The 20,941-nt window shown below is 43.1% G+C and overlaps 1 protein-coding gene and 1 long non-coding RNA gene across 4 annotated transcripts in view; one reads left to right on the top strand and one right to left on the bottom strand.

Moving 5' to 3' along the window:
• LOC142829887 (uncharacterized) overlaps positions 1–20,941 on the top strand; it is a 78,151-nt gene that overhangs the window by 11,228 nt on the left and 45,982 nt on the right. The gene's annotated exons all lie outside the window — the stretch shown is intronic.
• STARD4 (StAR related lipid transfer domain containing 4) lies at positions 1,240–19,679 on the bottom strand. 3 transcript variants are annotated; one of them, XM_075932028.1, is made up of 6 exons: positions 19,548–19,679; positions 14,489–14,605; positions 11,171–11,220; positions 10,185–10,311; positions 8,566–8,680; positions 1,240–7,492 (listed from the first exon to the last, which is right to left on the bottom strand). In XM_075932028.1, the coding sequence occupies exons 2-6, from the start codon at positions 14,591–14,593 to the stop codon at positions 7,266–7,268; spliced, it is 624 nt and encodes a 207-aa protein (XP_075788143.1). In that variant the 5' UTR covers positions 14,594–14,605; positions 19,548–19,679; the 3' UTR covers positions 1,240–7,265. The 3 variants fall into 3 exon arrangements, with proteins under 3 accessions (XP_075788143.1, XP_075788142.1, XP_006134515.1); XM_075932027.1 differs by having other exon boundaries at positions 14,489–14,602; positions 19,544–19,659; XM_006134453.3 differs by lacking the exon at positions 19,548–19,679 and adding an exon at positions 13,751–13,922.

Here is a 20,941-nt window from a genome sequence, read left to right as displayed (position 1 = left end):
TTCTCTGCACTCAAACTATTTTTTTTAACATAGGTTGGACCTCCCTGGTCCAGCACTCTTAGGAGCTCACTGGTCATGGACAAGGCAGTTTGCCAGAACAGGGAAAGTGTGGGGGGGAGGGTTATTTCTCCTTCAGGGTAGACACTCATCTAGTGGGTTAAGTGTGACTAAGACTTGTATTCAACTCAGCTCCTGCAAATGTCTCCATGCAGACAGACTCCTTTTGGCCCTTTGTATGCCATGGAATCTCACTAAAGCAAATAGGGCTGCACCCAGCTAGAAGGATCTACTCACATGGTATAAATTGCTCGGTGGCTAGTCTTGGCCATAGAAACAATTTTTCTGTTTGGCCTTGAACAAGTCACGGTGGGAATATCTTCACTGCAGTCAACTCAAGGTGCCTACACTTTCCTTACCACCCCGAATGAGCCTAACATGATGACAGCAGCTACATTGCAAAGTGGCACCTGGACTGCTGTCTCCACACTGCTGCTGCACTCACTCCATTGTAGCACTGCCTAGGACTCTTTGCACTGCAGTCCACTGTACCCCTCTATGAATTCTTTCCTAGTGAACTATTAGGGAACACATCTATCTTCTCTGGGTATGGCCAGGGTAGGGCAAGGAGGAGACACTATAGGAATGCACTGAAGAACTTCTACACAGCAGTGTGGTCATGTTAGCAGCTAAAAAGTTATGTTCACTTGAGGCTTTTGTATAAGAATAATGCAAATTAGGTTTTAACTCAATCTTTTTAGGAAGAACTTGGTGTGGGATTCATTTAAGTATTTCCAGATAAGCTAGGGAGTGTATTTTTCAGAACTCGACTGGACCATTTGCCTGAGTAACATTTTGATGGCAAATTCTTCACTCTTTCAGTAACAAGCTTAAGTATCAGAATTTTTGTTTTTTTACATGGACTGGTCAGTTTCCATAGTCGTCTCTCCATGGTGTGGTAAAAGTTATATCATGGATCATTTTAGAAAAGGCCTTTCAGCTTTTGGTAAGAGCATTTAGATACATTTTTCAAGGGACTTTCAATACATACACAGCTGTGAAAAACCTGTGCGGAGCTTGCTGTGGTAGAATCAAAATACATACTATATGGCTTTCTCTTGGAAAAACTAGAAAACCATCATTTAATTGCCTTTAATTAAATAATTCATGAAATGAATGGAAATGTTGCCTCTAATGTAGTAAGCACAGGGCTCTGAACAAGTACTGAAAACAAGGCAAGAGTCTGTTGTACTTCATTTTAATTTACATCACAATCCTATTCAAAATATAAATACAATCTTATGATACATTATAAGTTCTTATCAGCTAAAGACAAGTGCCCACACTCATGGAATAAATTCAACCCTAATGAAAACAGGAACAACTCAGTTGGTTTCAACGGTATTGAACCCATTTGTGCCAACAATGTATTTGGAAATACCAGTTTCCAAGAGTAAAGATTATAGCCCTTTTTGTAAGGATAATACTTAAGTGTTCACACTGCCAAACAAATTCTAACTTGGCAAGTAATGCAACACAGGCCCGGAGAGTGCTATCCTGGAGCAGGAACTAAGCTTCCTTTGTCAAACTGGAAAGGGGTCCCGTAAAAATGTGTGGTGTTGAGCAATCTCAACTAATTACTGTAAATTATAGTATAGCATACACAACTGACACTAATTAGGCACAGATTTAATAGTATAGATGTAAAATGGGGGCCTGGAAGTATGTCTACACACCAACATTATATTGGAATAACTGATGTTCTTCTGAAATAAGTGTGCGTCTATGCTACAAGCCTTTATTTCAAAATAATGTCGAGCTGGAGGACTTTTTACTCTGACTTCTGTAACCCTCATTTCATGAGGAATAAGGGAAGTCAGAGCGTGTGGAGCAATTTTTCTCCCATAGTACTGCTGGCTCTGTGCAGTACTGCCATTGGTTGCCCATGTAGGGATGCACACTAATGTATGAGGAGAAAGCACTGCCCCCGTGGGCACAAAAGTTCTCCTCTGTGTTTACTTCTATGTCTTTTTAGAATCACTTCTGTGCTCCTGGAGCCCCCATGGAAAAGATTTGGAATCAATGTCCCTGTTCCCCTAACCAGGCCTGCCAACAAGAGGGGGGGGGGGGGGGGGGGGGGAGAAGAAGAGAAGAGGTAGAGGGAGCAACTGCCGCAGGGCTCTGATTCAAAACGGCCCTTTTAATAGCCAATGGAGTACATCATGTGGCACTCCTGACGGCACTGTAGGCTGAGACAGGGGGCATGTTGCAGTCTGAGCAGCACTGAGAGCTGGCAGTTCCTGGTCCACCCTTTCCACCGAAGGCCCCGCACCTACCAGGCACTCAGAGCTGGGCTCCCCCACCTTGCCCAGGGGCCCCACGAGGCCTGAAAACAAAACTAAGTGCTTATACACCATCTATTTTTAAATAATACTATACACACTATTGTATTACAGAATGGTGATTTAAGAGCTCTACAACATCACAGTTAATCGCTATGGCTATACTACGAGTCTTCTTGGCAAAAATATGCTCACGAGGGACTCATTTGCATGAGTCACGATCTCATTTGCGTATTTTCTGCCGATCTGTTTTTGCACTAGGGTTTTTGCACAAAAACAAGCAGTGTGGACATTTTCTTTTTGCGCAAAAACCCTTTCCCCACAAGATCAGTAAACCTCCTTTTTGGGGGCATAAGGTCAATCCTACAATTTAGCACAGAGGCACATGGAGCAGCCAGCCACTTTGAGCCCTGGGGTTGTGGTGGGCAGGGAGCTTGCCAGAGGGTCCTGCAGGACCAGGAACCTCCTAAAGCAGGCTTTGGCCACAAAGTACTTACCTATCACCCCATCCTCTCCTACACTCCAACTCTCTTCCTCATGTCACCACCCAAAACCTCTGCATCCCCACTCTCCCTTCCCAGGTAACAATTCCCTCCTAGACTCTGTCCCCCCACCTAGATGCTGCCTCTAGGTCAGAATCCTCCCCTACTCCTGGACCCCACACCCCAATCCCCTGCCCTAGGTCACAAACCCCTCTTCCTCCCAAGCCCTCTCCTGCACCCTAATCTCCTACCCTGAGCTCCCATCTGCACCCAATCTGCAGCCCAGACCAGCACCTCCTCCATAGAAGAGTGCAGCCCTTGACCACTTACCAAGATCTTGTAGTAGATCAAAAATGATTGACCAGCCCTCACTTAGTGCCATGTTTTAGATGCAGCAAGATCACCAAGAACTTACGAAAGGACAAGCTCGCTTCTAATCCTTAGTTCTTGGGTGTGTTTTTTTTTTTAAAGCTCTTATCAAAATACCTGGTCCTGAGTCTCTGATCTCTCATTCCCTTAAAGATGCTATGTGCTCATGTGTGTTCTGAAAAGTACAAAACTAGTTTAATTGTCCTCTAAACATGGATAAATAAAATGCAGTCTGGTAGACCCACTCAGTCTCTGACTGATTCTAACCTATACTGCTCAGTAATGTGGCAAGCTAATCAGTTTTTATAGGAAGCCTACTACACCTACAGCCAAATCACTACAGCAGTGTGTACTGTTAATTGCTGGTCTCTGTGCCAAGAATGTCATAAGGACAGACTATGTATTCAGGAGACTGTCACTGAAACTGGAGCGTGGGCAGATGCTTTATTTAGAAAGAGAGAGGAGAGCAGCTTGGAGAGAGATGCAGTTCAGAATCTTAATCTGTAATCACTCCGTGAAACCATGCTCTGTGCACTGCACAACAAAACCAGGCCAACAGATGTTCTAGATGCCAGAAATGACTGCACATGCTTTGTATTTACTAGTTTCCTTAGTAAATACATAATTCATATAGATCTCAACAGGAGATATGAACTGAGGTTTTTCAATCCCCAATGATACTATTGGGAGAAGTTATTTCACAAATAAAAGGCAACTTCTGTGGAGACAGAATGGAAACTGAAAAGAATGACACAAACATTATACCTAAAATACTGTGATTCTTCTCCATTTGAGGGGAAAAAAAAACACAATGTGCTCACTCTGCTTCACTAGCCTATCTTCACTGAGTGCCTTGAACAATTCTACCAAAGTTTCTACAAAGACATCCCTGACTACAAGGAGTGTTAGATCAGGAACCTTTGGCGCAGGTGCCTTGTAGTCTTGTCTGTAAAGTGCTTAGTGCCATATAAACACACCTTCCTTCCTATAAAAGGGTTTCTTGTGCTTCTTTTTGAATTGTTCAGAACCACTGAAGTGCCTTCATAAATTAGATGTTCCGATTCCTTCACTAGTAAAAGTACAATATAAACAGAAAACTGATAAATCCAGATTTTTTTTTTTTACTATAAAAGAACTATCTAGATGCATCAGTTCTGGAAAAGACATGGAGTTTAACATAATTACACAGATTTTCCTATATCTGGAAAAAAATCCAGAAGATCTCACAGAATTGCCTCTAAATCCTTAATAGTGCTATTCCAATGGAGCTGTGCTGCTAGAGTGGGCTGCGCTGGCTTCTTCCCTTGGATCACTTTCCTCTAGGAATCAGAGGGGGCTCAGAAGGGAAGAATGCCTGATTTGTGGTATTAGTAAAGGCTAGAAATCCCTGCAGGTTTGGGAAAGGGAAGTCCACCCTCCAGCTCCACTTTCTCTTGGTCATGGCTTGCCTCCTCACAAATTATAGTTCCCAAGCCAAAAAAAGGGCCTAACTCTAGGACCTAGAGGAAGTGGAGGGGAAGAAGAGAAGAGTATACAAGTGAGGAATCACAGGCTGCAGACATGCACACAAACCCAATGAGGATATAACACAGTATGCCTCCTCTGACTGGAGAGTCACAGAAGATAAAATTAATCCCACCCCCACCGAATGCATATAATTGGGACCAAGTTATCTACACTAAATGCCTGAAACTGAGGACTTTAAAAACACCTGTTTTCACTATTTATGCCTGTTTCCCAAATTAACGTTTTTGAAACTAGTCAGTTTGAACAATAATGAAACTAACATCGGCTCAGTGTTCTGAATGAGCCCACTGTTAGGGTTGTAAATGCTGCAGAGGAAAGCTGAGTTTCCATTTAAAAAGTACTACAATCGACAGGTACTCTTTTCCTCCCCTTCTTTTTCTGATATAAATTCGGGATTCCTGTTGTTTCTACCCCAGCCCATCTGAAGAAGTGGGCTTTGCCCACAAAAGCTCGTGAGACTATATATATTTTTGTTAATCTCTAAGGTGCCCACTGCTTGTTGTTTCTAAAGTTACAGACTAACACTGCTACCCCTCTGAGACTAAGTTGTTTTTGATTAACTTAGTCGATCATAGGTTTCTGAATGTTAATTTCAATAACATCTAAATACACATCCATTTAAGATTGTTGCATGTATGATGATTAAGCTGCCTGTGGTTTTCCATCACTCCTAGTATGCCACTTGCTATATTGTGTTGCTGAATTACAAAAAATGAAAATGTATTAATTGCATCTACCATACAATTAAAGTAAACCCTAATCAAACAAAATGCCCATTAAACATTTGAAGGGTTACATGGGTGTAACTAGTTTTTCCTAAAGCAAAGATGCATAGAAGTTACTATTAAATACTTGGGGCCAAACTTTTAAAGAGAGACACCTAAAGATGTAGCTAGTTATCCAATGGAATTGTCAGAAGAGCCGTCTCTCTCCTATGTCTAAATACCCCTCAGCTACATCTACACTGGCGCGTTCTCATGCAAAAACTCTTTTGCAGAAAAGTTCTTCTGCAAAAACTCTTTTGCAGAAGAGAGCATCCACACTGGCATGTGCTTTTGCGCAAGAGCATCCATGCCAGTGTAGACGCTCTCTTGCACAAGAAAGCTCTGATGGCCATTTTAACCGTAGGGCTTTCTTGCACAATTCATGTTGCCTGTCTACATTGGCCTCTTGCACAAGAACAGTTGCGCAAAAGGGCTTAATCCTGAGTGGGAGTGTCAGAGTTCTGGCGCAAGAAGCCCTGATTTCATACATTAGAGCGTCTGTTTATTTGCACAAGAACACACGGCCAGTGTAGACAGGCAGCAAGTTTTTGCTCAAGAGCATGCCAGTGTAGAGACAGCCCTCAAGTTTTGGCCCTTAATCCTCATATGGGTTTGAATCGTGCTAGAGTTTGGCTTTCTGCTTGTTAATTATCCAAGTTCAAGATTTATATTGGGGGGTTTTTTTAAACACAGATAAAATATTCAAGTTTGCTGATCATTTTAGTGTGGCTAGTCACTCCCAATTTTCACTTCAGAGAATGTTTGGTAATTTTACATGAGAATAGCTGTACGTTGTCGTGTTGCCTTTATTAGCTCCTTCCATATCCAGATGTAGTATTTAGCTTTGAACAAATATGAAGATATAACCCAAAAAGGAAAAAATATAGGGGGTAAAAGTGAGAATTAAAATGAGGTTTTTTTTGTTTGTTTTTAAATTGAACGGTGGAAAATGGGCTTATGATTTCTAATAGTAGCAAATATAGTAGATGCAAGTTTAGATACATAAATACATTTCTGCTTTTAAAAGCTAGATTGCACAAAGGGATAATGGATAGATGTGTTAGGGTTTTGTGCTTTAATGAACATGGGCCTGTTCGATCACTAAAGACAGTGGACTCTGAGAAGCTATAAATGCACATCTAAATACTTAGTATCTTGACATATCTGAGACTTCTTAAATATAGTAGTTAACTAATATTTAGGAAATGCAAATAAACTTAGATATTTGCTAATGTGAATTTTTACCTTCCAAACAAGAGCTCAGTTTTTAAGTGATAGTACCCAATTTATATCCTTTTGGGGAATTCCACTCTGAGCCTTAACACAGACTGTTAAAATGTCATTTTGTATTCAACTAAAGTGTATAAAAATAGAAACTTGCAAATACAGACTATTTGTCTCAATCTTTTAAAGGAGTGTCTTAAAAATTAAAATTCACAATAAAATTCTATTGTCAATGAGATGCTGGCAGCACAGATGCGCTGAACTTGCAAAATAACGAGTACCCACCTGCTCCTCCTTTTCCAGTAAGAGTTGATGTCATTCAATATTTACTAGGGTTGAGCCCCAATTCTGAGCTATCTTCCTTGGAAGCAAATTAGTGTACAGACTGACCATATAAAATAAGTTTTCAGAGCTCAGCAAGGAACACAAACCCGTATGATGAGCTAGGGATGTATGCATACCTCTGAGGCAGCACCTGCTAATCTAATCAAAGCCTTGATACAATACAGGAAAGAGGAACAGATGACTGCAAGACATGTATGGAAATTAAGGTCAATAGATTATGTTTTCAGTGCTTTTCTGAGGTCAGCGTAAAAGTTTGCCAGGGTACTAGCCATGGCAGTATCTACTGCAGACTGAGGAAGCATCCCTCGCAGTTCAGTCTGGATGAAGCCTGTCAAAAGGCTTTGGTCAGGACGATCCTTAAGCGGGACACAGAACCAGCCGCAGGGGTGGTTAAATCCACGGACAAAATTAGGTCTCGTTTCTCCATAGTCTAGACTTAAACCTAATTAAAAAAATAAATAGTTACAAAAGTCAATCACGAAGACTGGATCACAAAGCCATGTTTCTTATATGTACACACTTGGAGGCTTAGTTTTGTTCTTAGATCCATGGGTGTATCTCACTGTTATCTTAAGGCACAAAATGCAGTTTTTTTGGGTGGGGTAGGATGGGAGAACAGCTGAACAGTTCATTTTCCAAAAGACTAGAAGCTGTGCCTTGGGATAACACACAGCTCCACTATATAGTTAGCAGGCTGACCTAGAATAAAGATTTTGTTTGCAGGAGATGGAGGAAAAGGAAGGAGAGATGTGAAATAGAGAGTCTGGAAGAGCAAATGCAAGATAAAAATCTCTACTTCTGGATATTATGAGTATAATTTTAAAGCCTGGAGGTTGCCCTTTCTTCTTTCAAACCATCTCTCCAGGGACAAGCAATAACTTTACACCAGAGTTGTCTTCCATTTATAAAGAAGTTCTAATTCCAGCTCCACTCAATTCACTATATAGCTTTGGGCATTTCTGTTTTCTGACAATTTTCCCATGCATTACCACCTGGTGATACTTGCTTGACGTAGGGCTTGGCTAATGCTTGTATATGGCTTTAAATATGTAAAGTGCTATACAAGAGCACACTTGTAGATGTGTAATGCTTTCAATAGACTAGCTTGTAAAGCCTTTTAAAACTGGAAATTTTAAGGGGTTCAGAAGAGCATGTACTAGGGATGTAAAATCCCAGTTAATCAGTTAAGTGGGCTGCTGCTGCTGGCCTGCCTGCATGCTGTGGAGGGGAGGGACCAGCAGCAGGAGACAGCAGCTATGCATGGAAGGAGGGGCAGCTCCTACTCCAGGCCCTGTGTGCATGGGAGCTGGCTCCAAAAGTCCCTTGGGGCTGGAGTAGCCCTCTGCCAACAGCCAGGCCACAGGTGGAGGGGCTGCTCTCAGGTACTAGTTAACTGGTATGTAACTAAAATAATGGGTAACCAGTTACCCATTCACATTCCTAGCACATACATAGAACTATATAGTAATCTGTTGCAAAATAAGAAAAAAAGTAATGGTGAAAATGACATCTTACCACAAGTTAGAAGCCCCTCTTCATACTGAGTAGTGTAGGAGAGGTCAACAAACTCTCGTGGGGAAATTATGTTCCACAGCTGGCCAGCAGTAGTATATCGCATTACACAGCAATTCTTCAGAAGGATAGCAAAACAATGAACCAAGTGTCAAAGAAGTCTTAATGTTCATATGAAGCCAGCATTTCCAACTAAGGATGTTAAATATTGAGTAATTCCATCTACTAGTTGATCAGCACTTCCACATTCCTCCTTTGAAACGTACAAAAGCCCCTCTGACATGTCAGCTTTGAAATGTACCTAAAACTTAGAGGTATTCACTCCAATTCACTTGCAATTGCTCATCTTTGTTTTAAGTTAAGCTCCAGATGTCTACAATTGGACATCCCAAAAGTTATGAATAAAACAGAGTACTTTTCACTCTGTAACTGCTCTACAAAGTGCTTTTGATTCACCAAGCTAGTAATAAAATAAAACTTACCAAAGAGGAGACTATTTTTGGATATATTAAACACATTGGCTGTGTCTACATTGGCATTCCTTTCCGGAAAAGGGATGCTAATGAGACACTTCAGAATTGCAAATCCATGGGGGATTTAAATATCCCCCGCGGCATTTGCATTTACATGGCTGCCGCTTTTTTCCGGCTCGGGGTTTTTGCCGGAGAAAAGCACCAGTGTAGACGCGATTCTCCGGAAAATAAGCCCTTTTCCAGAAGATCCCTTATTCCTACTTTCAAGGGATCTTCTGGAAAAGGGTTTATTTTCCGGAGAATCGCGTCTACACTGGCGCTTTTCTCCGGCAAAAACCCCGAGCCGGAAAAAAGCAGCAGCCATGTAAATGCAAATGCCGCGGGGGATATTTAAATCCCCCGTGGATTTGCAATTCCGAAGTGTCTCATTAGCATCCCTTTTCCGGAAAGGGATGCCAATGTAGACACAGCCATTAAGTAAAATAATTCACTGTAAGGCTCTAACTTTAAGCCAGGAAAACTGGTCACATTTTTCATTAAATGTATAACCCTTTAGTTTTGAAGTGCTGTACTGAATACCCCCAATAACCAGGACAAAACTAACAGTCAGAATGTAATGAACGCCAAGCCTATCACTTTTGGTAAGTCCTGGCCCACTGCATTCACTATCCGGGTTCCCAGCACAAAATTCTGACAGCATATTGAAGCCAGTCTACAGGAAACAGGTCAGTTGGTAGTTTCTCCAAAACCATGCATCTTTTGCAATGTTAAAAAGGCTACATCCCACAGAATAAAAGCTCTAAAGACTGCACTTGAAGTAAAAATGAAACTAATCCCCCAGAGCATAGATATTTACAGGAAGATGCCAGAGCATAACCTACTAAATCTTATCCTTTGATCCTTACTTTTGGAAACATTGAATTGGGACAGAATTCCACCCGGCTTCTGAAATGAATACTATATACAGGAGCATATATGTGAGATTACTTCATAAGACAAAATGTATAGACCTATGTGTATGTATCAATTTCTCAGGTTAATCACAAAAATCAGCATAAGATGATGCAATAACTATACTGAACTGTACAATACATATTTGCATCCACACAATGCATGGTCTATTTATGGGTCTAGAAGACAAATCTTTACCTCTTCAAACTTTTCAACAATGTCCATTGTAGTCATTAAACTGTCCCAATCTAGTCTATCAGGTCCGGGACGAATGTGATCTACTACTCTGTTGGTAATGTCTTCTACAACACCTTGAGCCTTGTAGCTGTTTAAAATAAAAGATTGTTTATGCTTTCCACTTACTGTGTACACAACTGAAGATAAACTTTTCTGATAAATTGTTTAGTTTTTAGGTATGGGGAAAGACATGCATTCAATCAGCCAATCCTTTTTCTTGCAGTGTATTTTAAGAGAGGTTCTTAAACTACCATTTGTATTTTTCAAATTGAAAACCTCTCTTTTCAGTCCATGTGATATGGTTCCTTAGCTTTTTTTTTTTTTAATGTATTTTAAAGGTCAATAAGATGTACTCCCATTTATGCTGTCCCTTTTTGGCACCTCCAGTCAGCAGTCATTTTCTGCTATATATCACTAAAGTATTTCTCACTGCATGGGTAAATGGAGAGAGGAAAAACTGACATCCTCCATCTCTGAAATTGCTTGTCAGTTTGCTGTTCCTCTCCTATGAGGAGCAGGAAAGACATGTAGGGAAAAAAGGAGGGACAGGGACAGAGAGGGGAAGGAACAGTGGTGAATGGGAAGGCAGAAATGAAATACAAAAAGGGAGAAGAAAAGGGGTGAGGAGGAGAAAAGTCTTTTATAAAGTACAAATAAATGGCAGTTACAACAGTAAGTCAGGTTTTTTTCCACCGAGAATGATCAAAATATGCCTAGAGCGGCAGTCCTTTAGAATACCAAATAATAAATATCTTCATTTAAACCATGACATTTTAAAAGTAAATTTAAAATGTTGAACTATTTCAGTAAGCTCACAGAAGCTTTCACCAAGATGCCTAATTCCATATTCCCCCCCCCCCCCCCGCCCACACACACACACTTCCAATGTCTATTAAGTAAGTTGGTGGGATTTTAAGACATTATCTAGTCTGAAGGTAAGAACTTACAGGTATCCACTGAATTCTTCTGATGGCTTCCGCCACACTGTTGCATCTTTCTGGAAAATAAACGTGGAAGAATACCATATTATATATGAATGCTTTTAAAGTGTGCATCAATTTTATATATGGGTCATCCTACATGTTTTAGGCATGAAAACACCTAAGCTATCACAATTTTTACTAACAACATGCAAATACACTCTTTCAAATGAGCTGTGTTTCTCAGTACATTATCAAGTGTTGGAATTAAGGCCCTGATTCAGTAAGCAATTTAAGCATATGCCTAACTCTTTCAACTGGTGAGTCAGTGTCACGAACATGTCTAAGTGAGCTGCTTGATCAGGAACTAAAATGGGCTCAGCACCAGTCTGTATCCCTCTATTATATTATTATTGTTGTTGTTGTAGTAGTTAAAACACCATCCGGTTTAGCCATGAAATTATTGCATTGAATACTTTGTGTAAAACTTGTTAAGCACTTCACTGATGCCTGGAAAAAGTCACAATGTACTGCCATGTAGCAGAAAAATTGGAAAGCAGGCTGTTTTACAAATTTTAGACATATGCTAGGTCCTATTTATATCACTGCATATACTCTTTTTTTAAAAAAAAATTCCTAAAAGTGGACACTCACTAGGACTTTTTTGCCAGAAACAAGCTATTTCATCCTAAGGCCCTGGCTCATTATCAAGGGCACCTGGTTAGTAGGTCCTTAAAGAACACTAGTTGTCAAAGTAAATATTACCTTTTCTTTTTTAATAAAAAGCAAAAATCATGCATCATACTTTTAACAACATTCAGGGAATTACAACATTTAATAAAAAAGTTCTTCACATTTTTAAAAGGCCAGGTTTATTACTTACTACCTTGACAATGTTTAGCAAGGAATCTAAGAGTAGTCTCTGCAGCAATATCACATAATTTATTTACAGTTACATAAATGCAAAATTTGTTTCCAGACTCAGGAAAAAGACTGCAGTATCTCAGCAGAAGGAATTAGGCTGAGTTCCTAAACCACTACTAGCTTGAACCTCAATAGCACTCAAGCTCCCACATTCTCCCTGACAATGGCAGGACAGCTTGAGTTTAAAGCCCCACTTGACTTAAGTTACAAGATTTGTATATGCAGAAGGAAGCTGGGTTGGGGTAACAGTTCAGTTATACCTCAAGCTAACTATGCTGTGAAGGACCTACCCATAAAGCTATAGGATGTGAATGTCTAAATTCTCGTCTACGCCACCCAGAGATTCAAGCTGACAGATTTTAAAACTGATTAAGCTTAACAAGTTTTAATTTTTTTTCCTGGCCAGTGTGGACTAGGTAAAAGCATTTTACACGTGTTCTAGTTCTCAATCTTCAGATGCACCCGACTTAGCTGTGGGGCAGAAATGGAGTTGGAAGTATCAAAGCCTCAGAGAAAACCTCAAAGGTGGATGGACAACCTGTAAAGAACTCAATCAGCACTGGGAATATGGAGACATTCATCTCTTTAGATTTAGATTTTTTTTTTATAAAGTGAGTCATTTATTCCATATGAGTAGTTTTCTCCTTTATTGCTCTACATCTTCTGCTTTCAAGAAAACTCAATTACCTAAATATTGTTTGGAAAGACTTCAGTGATCTTCATTCGCTGCTAATCTCCTAAAATCATAGAAATGCAGGGCTGGAAGGGACCCAGAGATGCCATCAAGTCCAGCCTCCCATATAAAGTCTTACCATGTCTCTTCTCCCTCTCCCCCCAAACCTCCATTTTCTCAAGACTAAACATGCCAAGTCCTTTTTATCCTTTCCTCATAGGGGAGGTTTTCTAAACGTACGTGGGTGGGTGGGTGCGCACTCTCTTCTATGGACTCCTTCTCTAGTTTGTCCACATCTTTCCTCAAGTGAGGCATCCAGAACTGGACACAGCACTTCTGTTGAGGCCTCACCCGTACCAATTACAGCAGTACAATTGTAGCCACACAGGGCTCTAGTAATCTTACAGATATAAACTGGCAGAATGGCAGGTCTCTCCTAGCTGCCAGCCCCACTCCTGGGGAGCCAGCTGCACTGCAGGCTCTGCAGTATAAGCATTAAACTGCAGAGCCTGCAGCACAGGCAGCAGCCGGCTCCTTGGGAGCCAGCGCATGCTGGAAACAGCACATACCAGCTCCCCACCTGCCAGCCCTGCTCCTAAGGAGCTGGGTGCCATGCCACACTGCTGCCTTTGTATCAGATACTACTTTTAAGTCAGCTCCTGGTGCATATTGGCTCCCAGCCTCTGGCCCCATTCCAAAGGAGCCAGCTGCCACCTCACGCTGCAGGCTCTTATACAGACCCAACAGATGGGGTGGCAGCTGGCTCCCTGGGAGCAGAGCCAGGAGCCTGTGTATAATTGTTACAGTAACTGATAAGTTCATGCTTACCAGTTACCCATTTAAATAGTTACACTATTTCATCTTTAGCGAACAAACACTCAGGATGAAACCTACCAAAGAATAAAAGTGTCACATAGTAACCATGTCATATGGATTTGTTGGGCAGTTGGAACTCTGAGGTTCTTTTGGATATGGAATAACTTCACAAAGAAAATAGATGTCCAGCCCACCTTTCCAGGCCTTGGTGAACAGGCTTGGACTACAAGTTTCTCCATGTTATAATGCAGAGAGGTCAGAGTGATCAAAGGAAACTGAAGCTATGAGGCTTGTGAGACTCAGGAAAGAGATCAAAGTGCAAGACATCTGCTTCTGGGGATAACACAAATCCCTTCCCTGAGGCTTCTGCAAGAAGGAAACAGTCTGTGTGACATTTGATACTACTCCTGTTTTAAGAAATAGGGCTTTATATTTTGTAAACTAACAGATTACACTAGGACAATATTTGATTTTGCATCACCAATTTTTGCCTGGAAAAACGAACACAAAGGTCCAAAAATCTGCACAGCAACAAGCAAAAATACTAAGTTACTACACTTAGTCCCATCAATTTGATAAACTTGCAGCAAACAAATCAAAACACTAGAAAGTCTACACCTTTTATAAAGGAAATCTTGGAGAACTGTTTCTAGTGTGAGATACTTGTATCCATAATTGGAAAGGTAAAGACATAGTACATTTTTGCTCAAGAAAAGGAGGTCAGCGTTAGGCCTCAAAGCAGACAAGCAACAGTTTAGCTGACCTGGGTTCTCTGCTGTACAAAGAATTCCATTTGAAATCACCATGTAACAAAATTCTCAAATTGACATTATTTAGGAGCGTGAGAAGAAAGGAAAAATTGATGCCCTACTACTCCTCTCATAAGGGAAACAGTACAATTACATATAAGAAATTGTAACAGGATTGTTTACCGTTTTCTTAGCAATTCGCCATTCACAATCTTCAATACTGTAGTACTGGATTAGAGTATTTTTCAGCTTTGATGCTAGCAAAGATGCATTTGGAAGGATTTCCATTCTTTTTTTCTCCTGTATAGAAATGTAGGATTTAAGTTAAAGATCAGCCATTAAGAGGCCTTACTTTCTTTGTGAGCTAATCACTGTCTGACACCTGGAACCAATATTTTAAGGACAGGAAAACTAAACAGGATTAAGCTAAAGTGAACTAAAAGGCCACTTTAGCATAAGGGCAACTACACAGATATGATTTTAATATGCAGTGTACACTTTAATTAAATTGGCCTGATTTTCTTCAATGTCCCTAAAACAGTTTTCCAAAGAGTTAAAACTGCTGAATCCTTTCCCCTCTGAAGACAATGGGAGTTGTGTCTCTGACTTCAATGGAAACAGGCTCTAAAGTGAAAGGCAAATCAATGGTATCTTGAATATATCAAATCACGGAAGGCAAAGCACGTCATTACTTTAGCTAATCTCATAAATATGTACATTATACACATGCTTAAATATGGGTCAGGAGCTACTGTAAAAGGAAGTTAATGGTGATCACCCACAGTATGCATGACCTAGCACAAAAATGTTTTACACAATACTACCTTATGACAGAGGTGGACAATAATTTTTGCATGAGGGCCACTTCAAAAATTTTGAAGAGGTTATGGGCCACCCTGGAAGGCGCGGGGGCCTTTGAATAGCAGAAGTTGAAAGGGCTCGCACCTCCCAGGCATCAGCTATTTAAAGGGCTCGCAGCTCCGGCCCCATGCTAGCACATTGCCTAGGAGCCAAGAACCCGCGAGCCCGTTCAACTGCTTCTGTTTAAAGGGCTCATGCCTGCTTTGGGGCTGTTGCCTGCCACCATGGGGAAGGTGCAAGCCCTTTAAATAGAAGCAGCTGAAAGGGGTAGCACATGGCTCCCAGGGAATGTTCTAGCAGTGGGGCAGCAGCTATGAATCCTTTTAACTGCTTCTATTTAAAGGGCTTGCCCGAGCCCTGATTTATGGAAAAAGACAACCCTGTGTAATGTCAAGACTGTCAAAGATGACTACTCATTTATAGATACTAAACAGACAGGAGTGCATATTCTAATTGTCATAAGGGGAACACTATTGCCAGTGTTTTATTGTGACTAGGTGTTCTCCAAGAGTGCCTACCAGATTGGTTCCTACAGGCAAGACAAACTGGGGAACATGTAGTTGAAGGATCCCACGGAGACATTAGGGTTAGATGTAGGGATGTGAAAGTTAACCAGTAAGGGTGATGTTATTGGTTCCGGTTAACCAGTGGTGGCTAGAACAGCTCTCTCCTCTAGCCTCACAGGGGCGGGAGGGAGGGACACCACAAGCAGGGGCTGCTTCACCATCCAGGACCCAGGTGCCTGCCTGCAGTGGAGGGAGAGGGGGTTCTCAAGCCTGGCCTCAGCAGGTGCGGAAGTAGGGGAGGCACTCCAGCCCCTCTGGACTGGAGTGGTTGTTCCCCCCCCCCCCCCATCCCCTTTAATTGGTTAGTCAGTTAAATATTAACTGATTTAACCAATTAAATGGGATTTCACATCCATAGTTAGATGGCAGCTAAGTAAGAGTTTTGAGGATTAATATTTTGGACCTATGCACCTAAATTACTCTGAAGATATAGCCCATAGTTAGTAAAATTAGTTAACTCCTGCGTCTGAAATGAAAGATTGGACAATTTGCCTTTTTTTTTTTAAGAGATCCCATTCCTAAGAGATAATTACAGTCCTCAAAACTACAACCATTCAGAGATCTGCTCTACTCCTTATTTAAAAAAGGCCTACTGTAAAAATGAAAAATTAAGTTCAGTATAATTTTAGATTAAGTTAAAACCTTTAGTGTGACTAGCAATTTACTTTCTTAAATGTGGAGCCCTAATGCTTTGTGTAATCCCATTGCAAATGAACTATCAGATTGAGTTATGCAACCAGAGAGAGCCGTTTCATTTCACTTTGCTATCTGGATAGTTAGTTTCTCTTTCTAGTTTTCAGGCACTAGCATAATGCAGTATTTGGGTTCCATATCCTATAGGAGAATGTTATTTTTCTAACTTGTATAGTTTTAATTTTATGGAGAAATGGATTAATATTTTAAAATACAACTCTAAGGGTTAAATTGGTTTGTCTTGACTAGGTACACATGGAAGGTGAAAATAGCAATGGAACAAGGAATCTTCCCCCTCTTCCTCAAACTCTTGAGCTAGGAATCATTTGTAATCAGAATGAAAGCCAGCAATACTACTCCCAGATTAGTGCCAGTGGTGAAACTAATTTCTTCATGAGACCCAAGCACTCCAACTAACCTTACAAGTGAAGGCAGACCTACCTATTCCATAAACTTGCCCTAGAAGAATTTTAGCTGAATAAACCTACAATGAGCAGACATCTCATTGTTAAAAGGATCAGTCCCATATTTAATCCCTCGTACAGGTGTTTAGACTCTTAAAAATTGGCAGAGGTTGTCCTGTATTTTCTGTCTCCCCTCAACAGTATCAGTGGTTCCTGCTCCTGGCCAGATCCCTGCTCCTCAGCCACATGCCTACCAGCAGGGTCCAGTGGCCAGGTGAAGATGGAGCACCTGGGGCCTGCTGCCTGATGGCTCTAGGTCAGCTGGGACCCATCCCCACCCATCTTGTTTCCAGCTGGCACTGGCTGCAAGCTGCTGTGATTGGGGAGTGTAGGCAGGCACCAGATGGTTGTCACCTCTGCTGCTTACCCATTAGCTCTTTACATGCTTTCCCTTTCATTATCCTCTCTTCTTCCTTGCCTCTCCCACCAGCTGCTCCTCCATAACCCCTCCAGGAGGGACACATCCTGCTCCTAATGCTGTGACCAGAGGTTGGTTCTCTGCAGTGTGTTCTTTGCAGATACTGGCTGGCAGACTCCTTACTTTCCCCATTACCTTGGGCTTGTCCAGGGCACCAGTCCAGCCAAAGGTATGCAGGCTGAGGTGCTGGTCAGGAAAAGCTGAAGTCTGCATGTGCCAAAGCCCCACATAGCACTGGCATGGGAAAGCCACTCCATCCCTCAGCTAAGTTCTGGAGTGGCGATGCTGAAGCAATTTCCAGCCTCTTCACACTCCCAACCTGCAGACTCCAGAATCCCCAGGACAGGGATGTAGCACCCTTTATAACCCCCCCCCCCTCCCATACACACGCTGGGTCTAGTCCCTAGGGAGCACAATGCTGCTCTGTTCCCTCTGTTCTTCCTGCTGTGCCACCTCTCTTGCTGGGCTCACTGAAGTCCCTGGAGTCAGGTTTAGTCTGGGCTCTGCTGCACAATGCATCATTAGGGCTTACCCCCTTCCTGCCCACACTATAGCAGGACAGAAGTCAGCTGGTTATATCAGTGGCCAACAGCAGCCTGGAGGTGTTAGCTGCCTTTTGACACTGTGTGGGCAGGAAAAGACAAGCTGGTTACAGCCACATGGGAGTGGGGGGCAAAAAAAAGAGATGAGCTCTGCAAAAAACATATTCCAAGTCATTCCTCCTTAACCCCCCCCCCCCCCACACACACACACACTTCCCAGCAGCTGGAAGCAGCTCCTGTTCCTTCCCTCCTGCACAGTATCAAAAGGCTGCTGCTCAATAAACCCTGGCAGAAGTCAGAGGAAGAGACATGCTCCTCCTCACCCCCAAAAAAGGGTTGGCATTGCATCTTTCCAAGGCAGATACTAGGAGAGGTGATTCCATTTACTGCCCAGCCAGGCATGGAGGGCAGAGAGCACCACATGGGTTGGTCAATCACACATCCATCTCAGTGTGAGAAAAGGGGAGGGGAGTAGTATTTATATGAACACTAAAGCCTCAAAGGTGGTAAATAAAAATACTTTGTAGTTGGACTCTAACAGGTTCAGCTAACTTGATAATTTGAACAGCTGTACAATTGTTTACTGGTGAACTTCCTTGAATGAGTAATTTTACTATGTGTCTCATAGTCAGTGTAGGGAATTATGGTCACCCTGAGTAAGCCAGAAATATCAGAGTTGCTACTGTTCCACACTTCAGAATGTTATCACAATACTATGCTTTAAATTGTCTAATTTTCATAGCTCTTAATGCAGCTAAGGCAGCAGCCTATAGTTGAGAACTTTTAGCACTTGAATTTTGTAAACATTTTTTTAAATAAGACTAACATTAACCAGAGGGAAGGAAAATAAATACTAGGTCATCACCCTTCAACAGAAATCCTCAGGGTCTTTTAGAAAAGGGTGAGTACATAAAAGAAATGCACTTTGCAACACCCCTTAAAGAACAATAGATACAGACTACTTAACTCAAAGATGAGAAGTTTAGTTCCAAAGATGGCATAGGAAGACATGTTTTTATTATTTCTAAGCAATTACTGGTGGCAAATACCAGGCCATCGCTATACACACACCTCTCAGAAGTTGATACTTATCTTGTTTCTAACATGCAGCGAATGCCGTCCAGAGAACATATAGGGCAGCTTGTCCTTTGGGATAGTGGAATAACGCTCACTGGCGAGAACCCAGCATCATTAAGAGGAAAACAGAAACTGTCCCACTTAGCGAATTCAAACAGCACTAAAGGCGTCGGTGCAACCACACAGCGCGGCTGGTTTCGGTCCGAAACGAGCCTACACGCCGGTATTTAGCCCAATAGCCTTACGCAAGGGCTGGCCGCAGGCTGCCAGGGAAGCTCTGCAACTGCTGCCCTGGTCGCTCACGCACTCGGCCGGCGGCCGCGCTCGGCCCCTGGCAGGCGCCCAGAGCAGGGGGCAGGTGCCGGGCGGAGCAAGGCGGCTCCCAGCTGGGTTGGGAGCGCGGCGCAGAGCAAGGGCACCTTTGGCCGGGATCGCGCCGCGCCCCGTGTGAGCCGGGCCCCGGCGGCTGCCTGGGGGGGGGGGCGCTGCCGAGCCCGGGCCCCCGTTCGGTGTCTCAGTCCGGACCCGCCCCCGCTGCCGGGCGGCACGGGCCGTGCGTCTGGGCCCCGGCGCCCCGCTCGGGCCCCGCGCAGGCTGCGGGACAGGCCGCCCCTTACTCACCTGGGCAAAGGGCTCCGCGCGCCCGCCTGGCACCGCACCCGCCGCCGCGATGTGCCAGCGGCCGCGGAGCTTCCCCGGCCCGCAAAGCAGCCGATGCCGGCAGCCAATGAGCGCGCAGCCGGCTTCCCCGGAGCAGCCAATCACAGCGCGGGCCGGTCAGCCCTTCTCTTTTCCCCGAAACAGGGCTGACGCGACGGGGGGCGGAGGCGCGGGCTTTCCTGCCATTGACATAGGAGAGATCTCATTGGCTGAGATGTGGGCAGGTGGGGATTCTCATTGGCTCCTGCTGGGCTCAGGGTTGAGGACAGTGTAGGGATTGGCCAGAGGAGGTGGAATGATGATGGCGTGGGTGGGGCTGAAGAGTGCATAGGTGAGGGTGTCTGAGTGGGCTGGTGTGGCAGGGTGGTTTCCAGAGCCTGACACAGTGGTGGGGGGGTGCAGTGCTGGTCCCTCTGGAGGACTTGTGGATGCTGGGGAGGAGCAGGACTAGGTACCCCTCACTACACTGCAATGCTACGTCTACATTGTCAAGATTTTGCGCAAATACTTTTAACGCAAGAGTTTTTTCCTTAAAATATTTGTGCAAGAGAGCGTCTACACTGGCATGTGCTTTTGTGCAAGAGATGTGTTTTTGCGCAAAAGCATCTGTTCCAGTGTAGACGCTCTCTTGCGCAAGAAAGCTCTGATGGCCATTTTAGCCATCAGGCTTTCTTACGCAAGTAATTCATGTTGCCTGTCTACACTGGCCTCTTGCGCAAGAACAGTTGCGCAAGAGGGCTTATTCCTGAGCAGGAGCATCATAGTTCTTGTGCAAGAGGCACTGATTTCTTACATTAGAACATCAGTGTTCTTGGGCAAGAACTCACGGCCAGTGTAGACAGGCAGCAAGTTTTTGTACAAAATCTTGACAATGTAGACACAGCCCAAGGTTTTTGCGCAAAAACCTGCAGAGCATCCACACCTCAAAAGCACTTTTGCACAAGTAAATTGGCACTAAAACGGCAGAACAGAGGACACTCTTGCACACAAGCACATTGCTTTTGCGATGCACTTTGTGGTGTGGATGTGCTCTTGTACAAGAAGTTTTTATGCAAAAACTCTCGTGTGAAAGGCTTCTTGCGCAAGAAGCCTGCAGTGTAGACGTAGCCTCAATATCTGCTCAGTGGGTTTGAGTTTCCCCTCCCATCTCAATCTCATGGGCTTGTTGGTTTGTATAGGCATTTATCAGAGGCTTTTTGAGGCCTCAGCCAGATAAGGCCAGGTGGGACCTGGTTTTCTTACAGATTTTCAGCCTCTGGTAGGCACACCGGACAAAAGATTTGCCTTGTTCCCATTAGAGTAGTGTTCCTCAAAGTGGTTGGCAGAGCTGGCCACTCTGATTTGTTTATTTGCTG

This window comes from Pelodiscus sinensis, chromosome 6, assembly GCF_049634645.1.
Source record: "Pelodiscus sinensis isolate JC-2024 chromosome 6, ASM4963464v1, whole genome shotgun sequence".
NCBI lineage: Eukaryota > Metazoa > Chordata > Testudines > Trionychidae > Pelodiscus > Pelodiscus sinensis.
Note: the sequence above shows the minus strand (reverse complement) of the source record. Positions and strands in the feature narration are given on the sequence as shown.

Excerpts from the sequence above, each read along its gene's own strand:
- STARD4 (XM_075932028.1), bottom strand. The coding sequence starts at position 14,593 with ATGGAAATCCTTCCAAATGCATCTTTGCTAGCATCAAAGCTGAAAAAT. Across the intron at positions 11,221-14,488 it reads GGCGAATTGCTAAGAAAACG|AAAGATGCAACAGTGTGGCG; the intron begins GTAAACAATCCT and ends TTTATTTTCCAG. Across the intron at positions 10,312-11,170 it reads GAAGAATTCAGTGGATACCT|CTACAAGGCTCAAGGTGTTG; the intron begins GTAAGTTCTTAC and ends TATTTTAAACAG.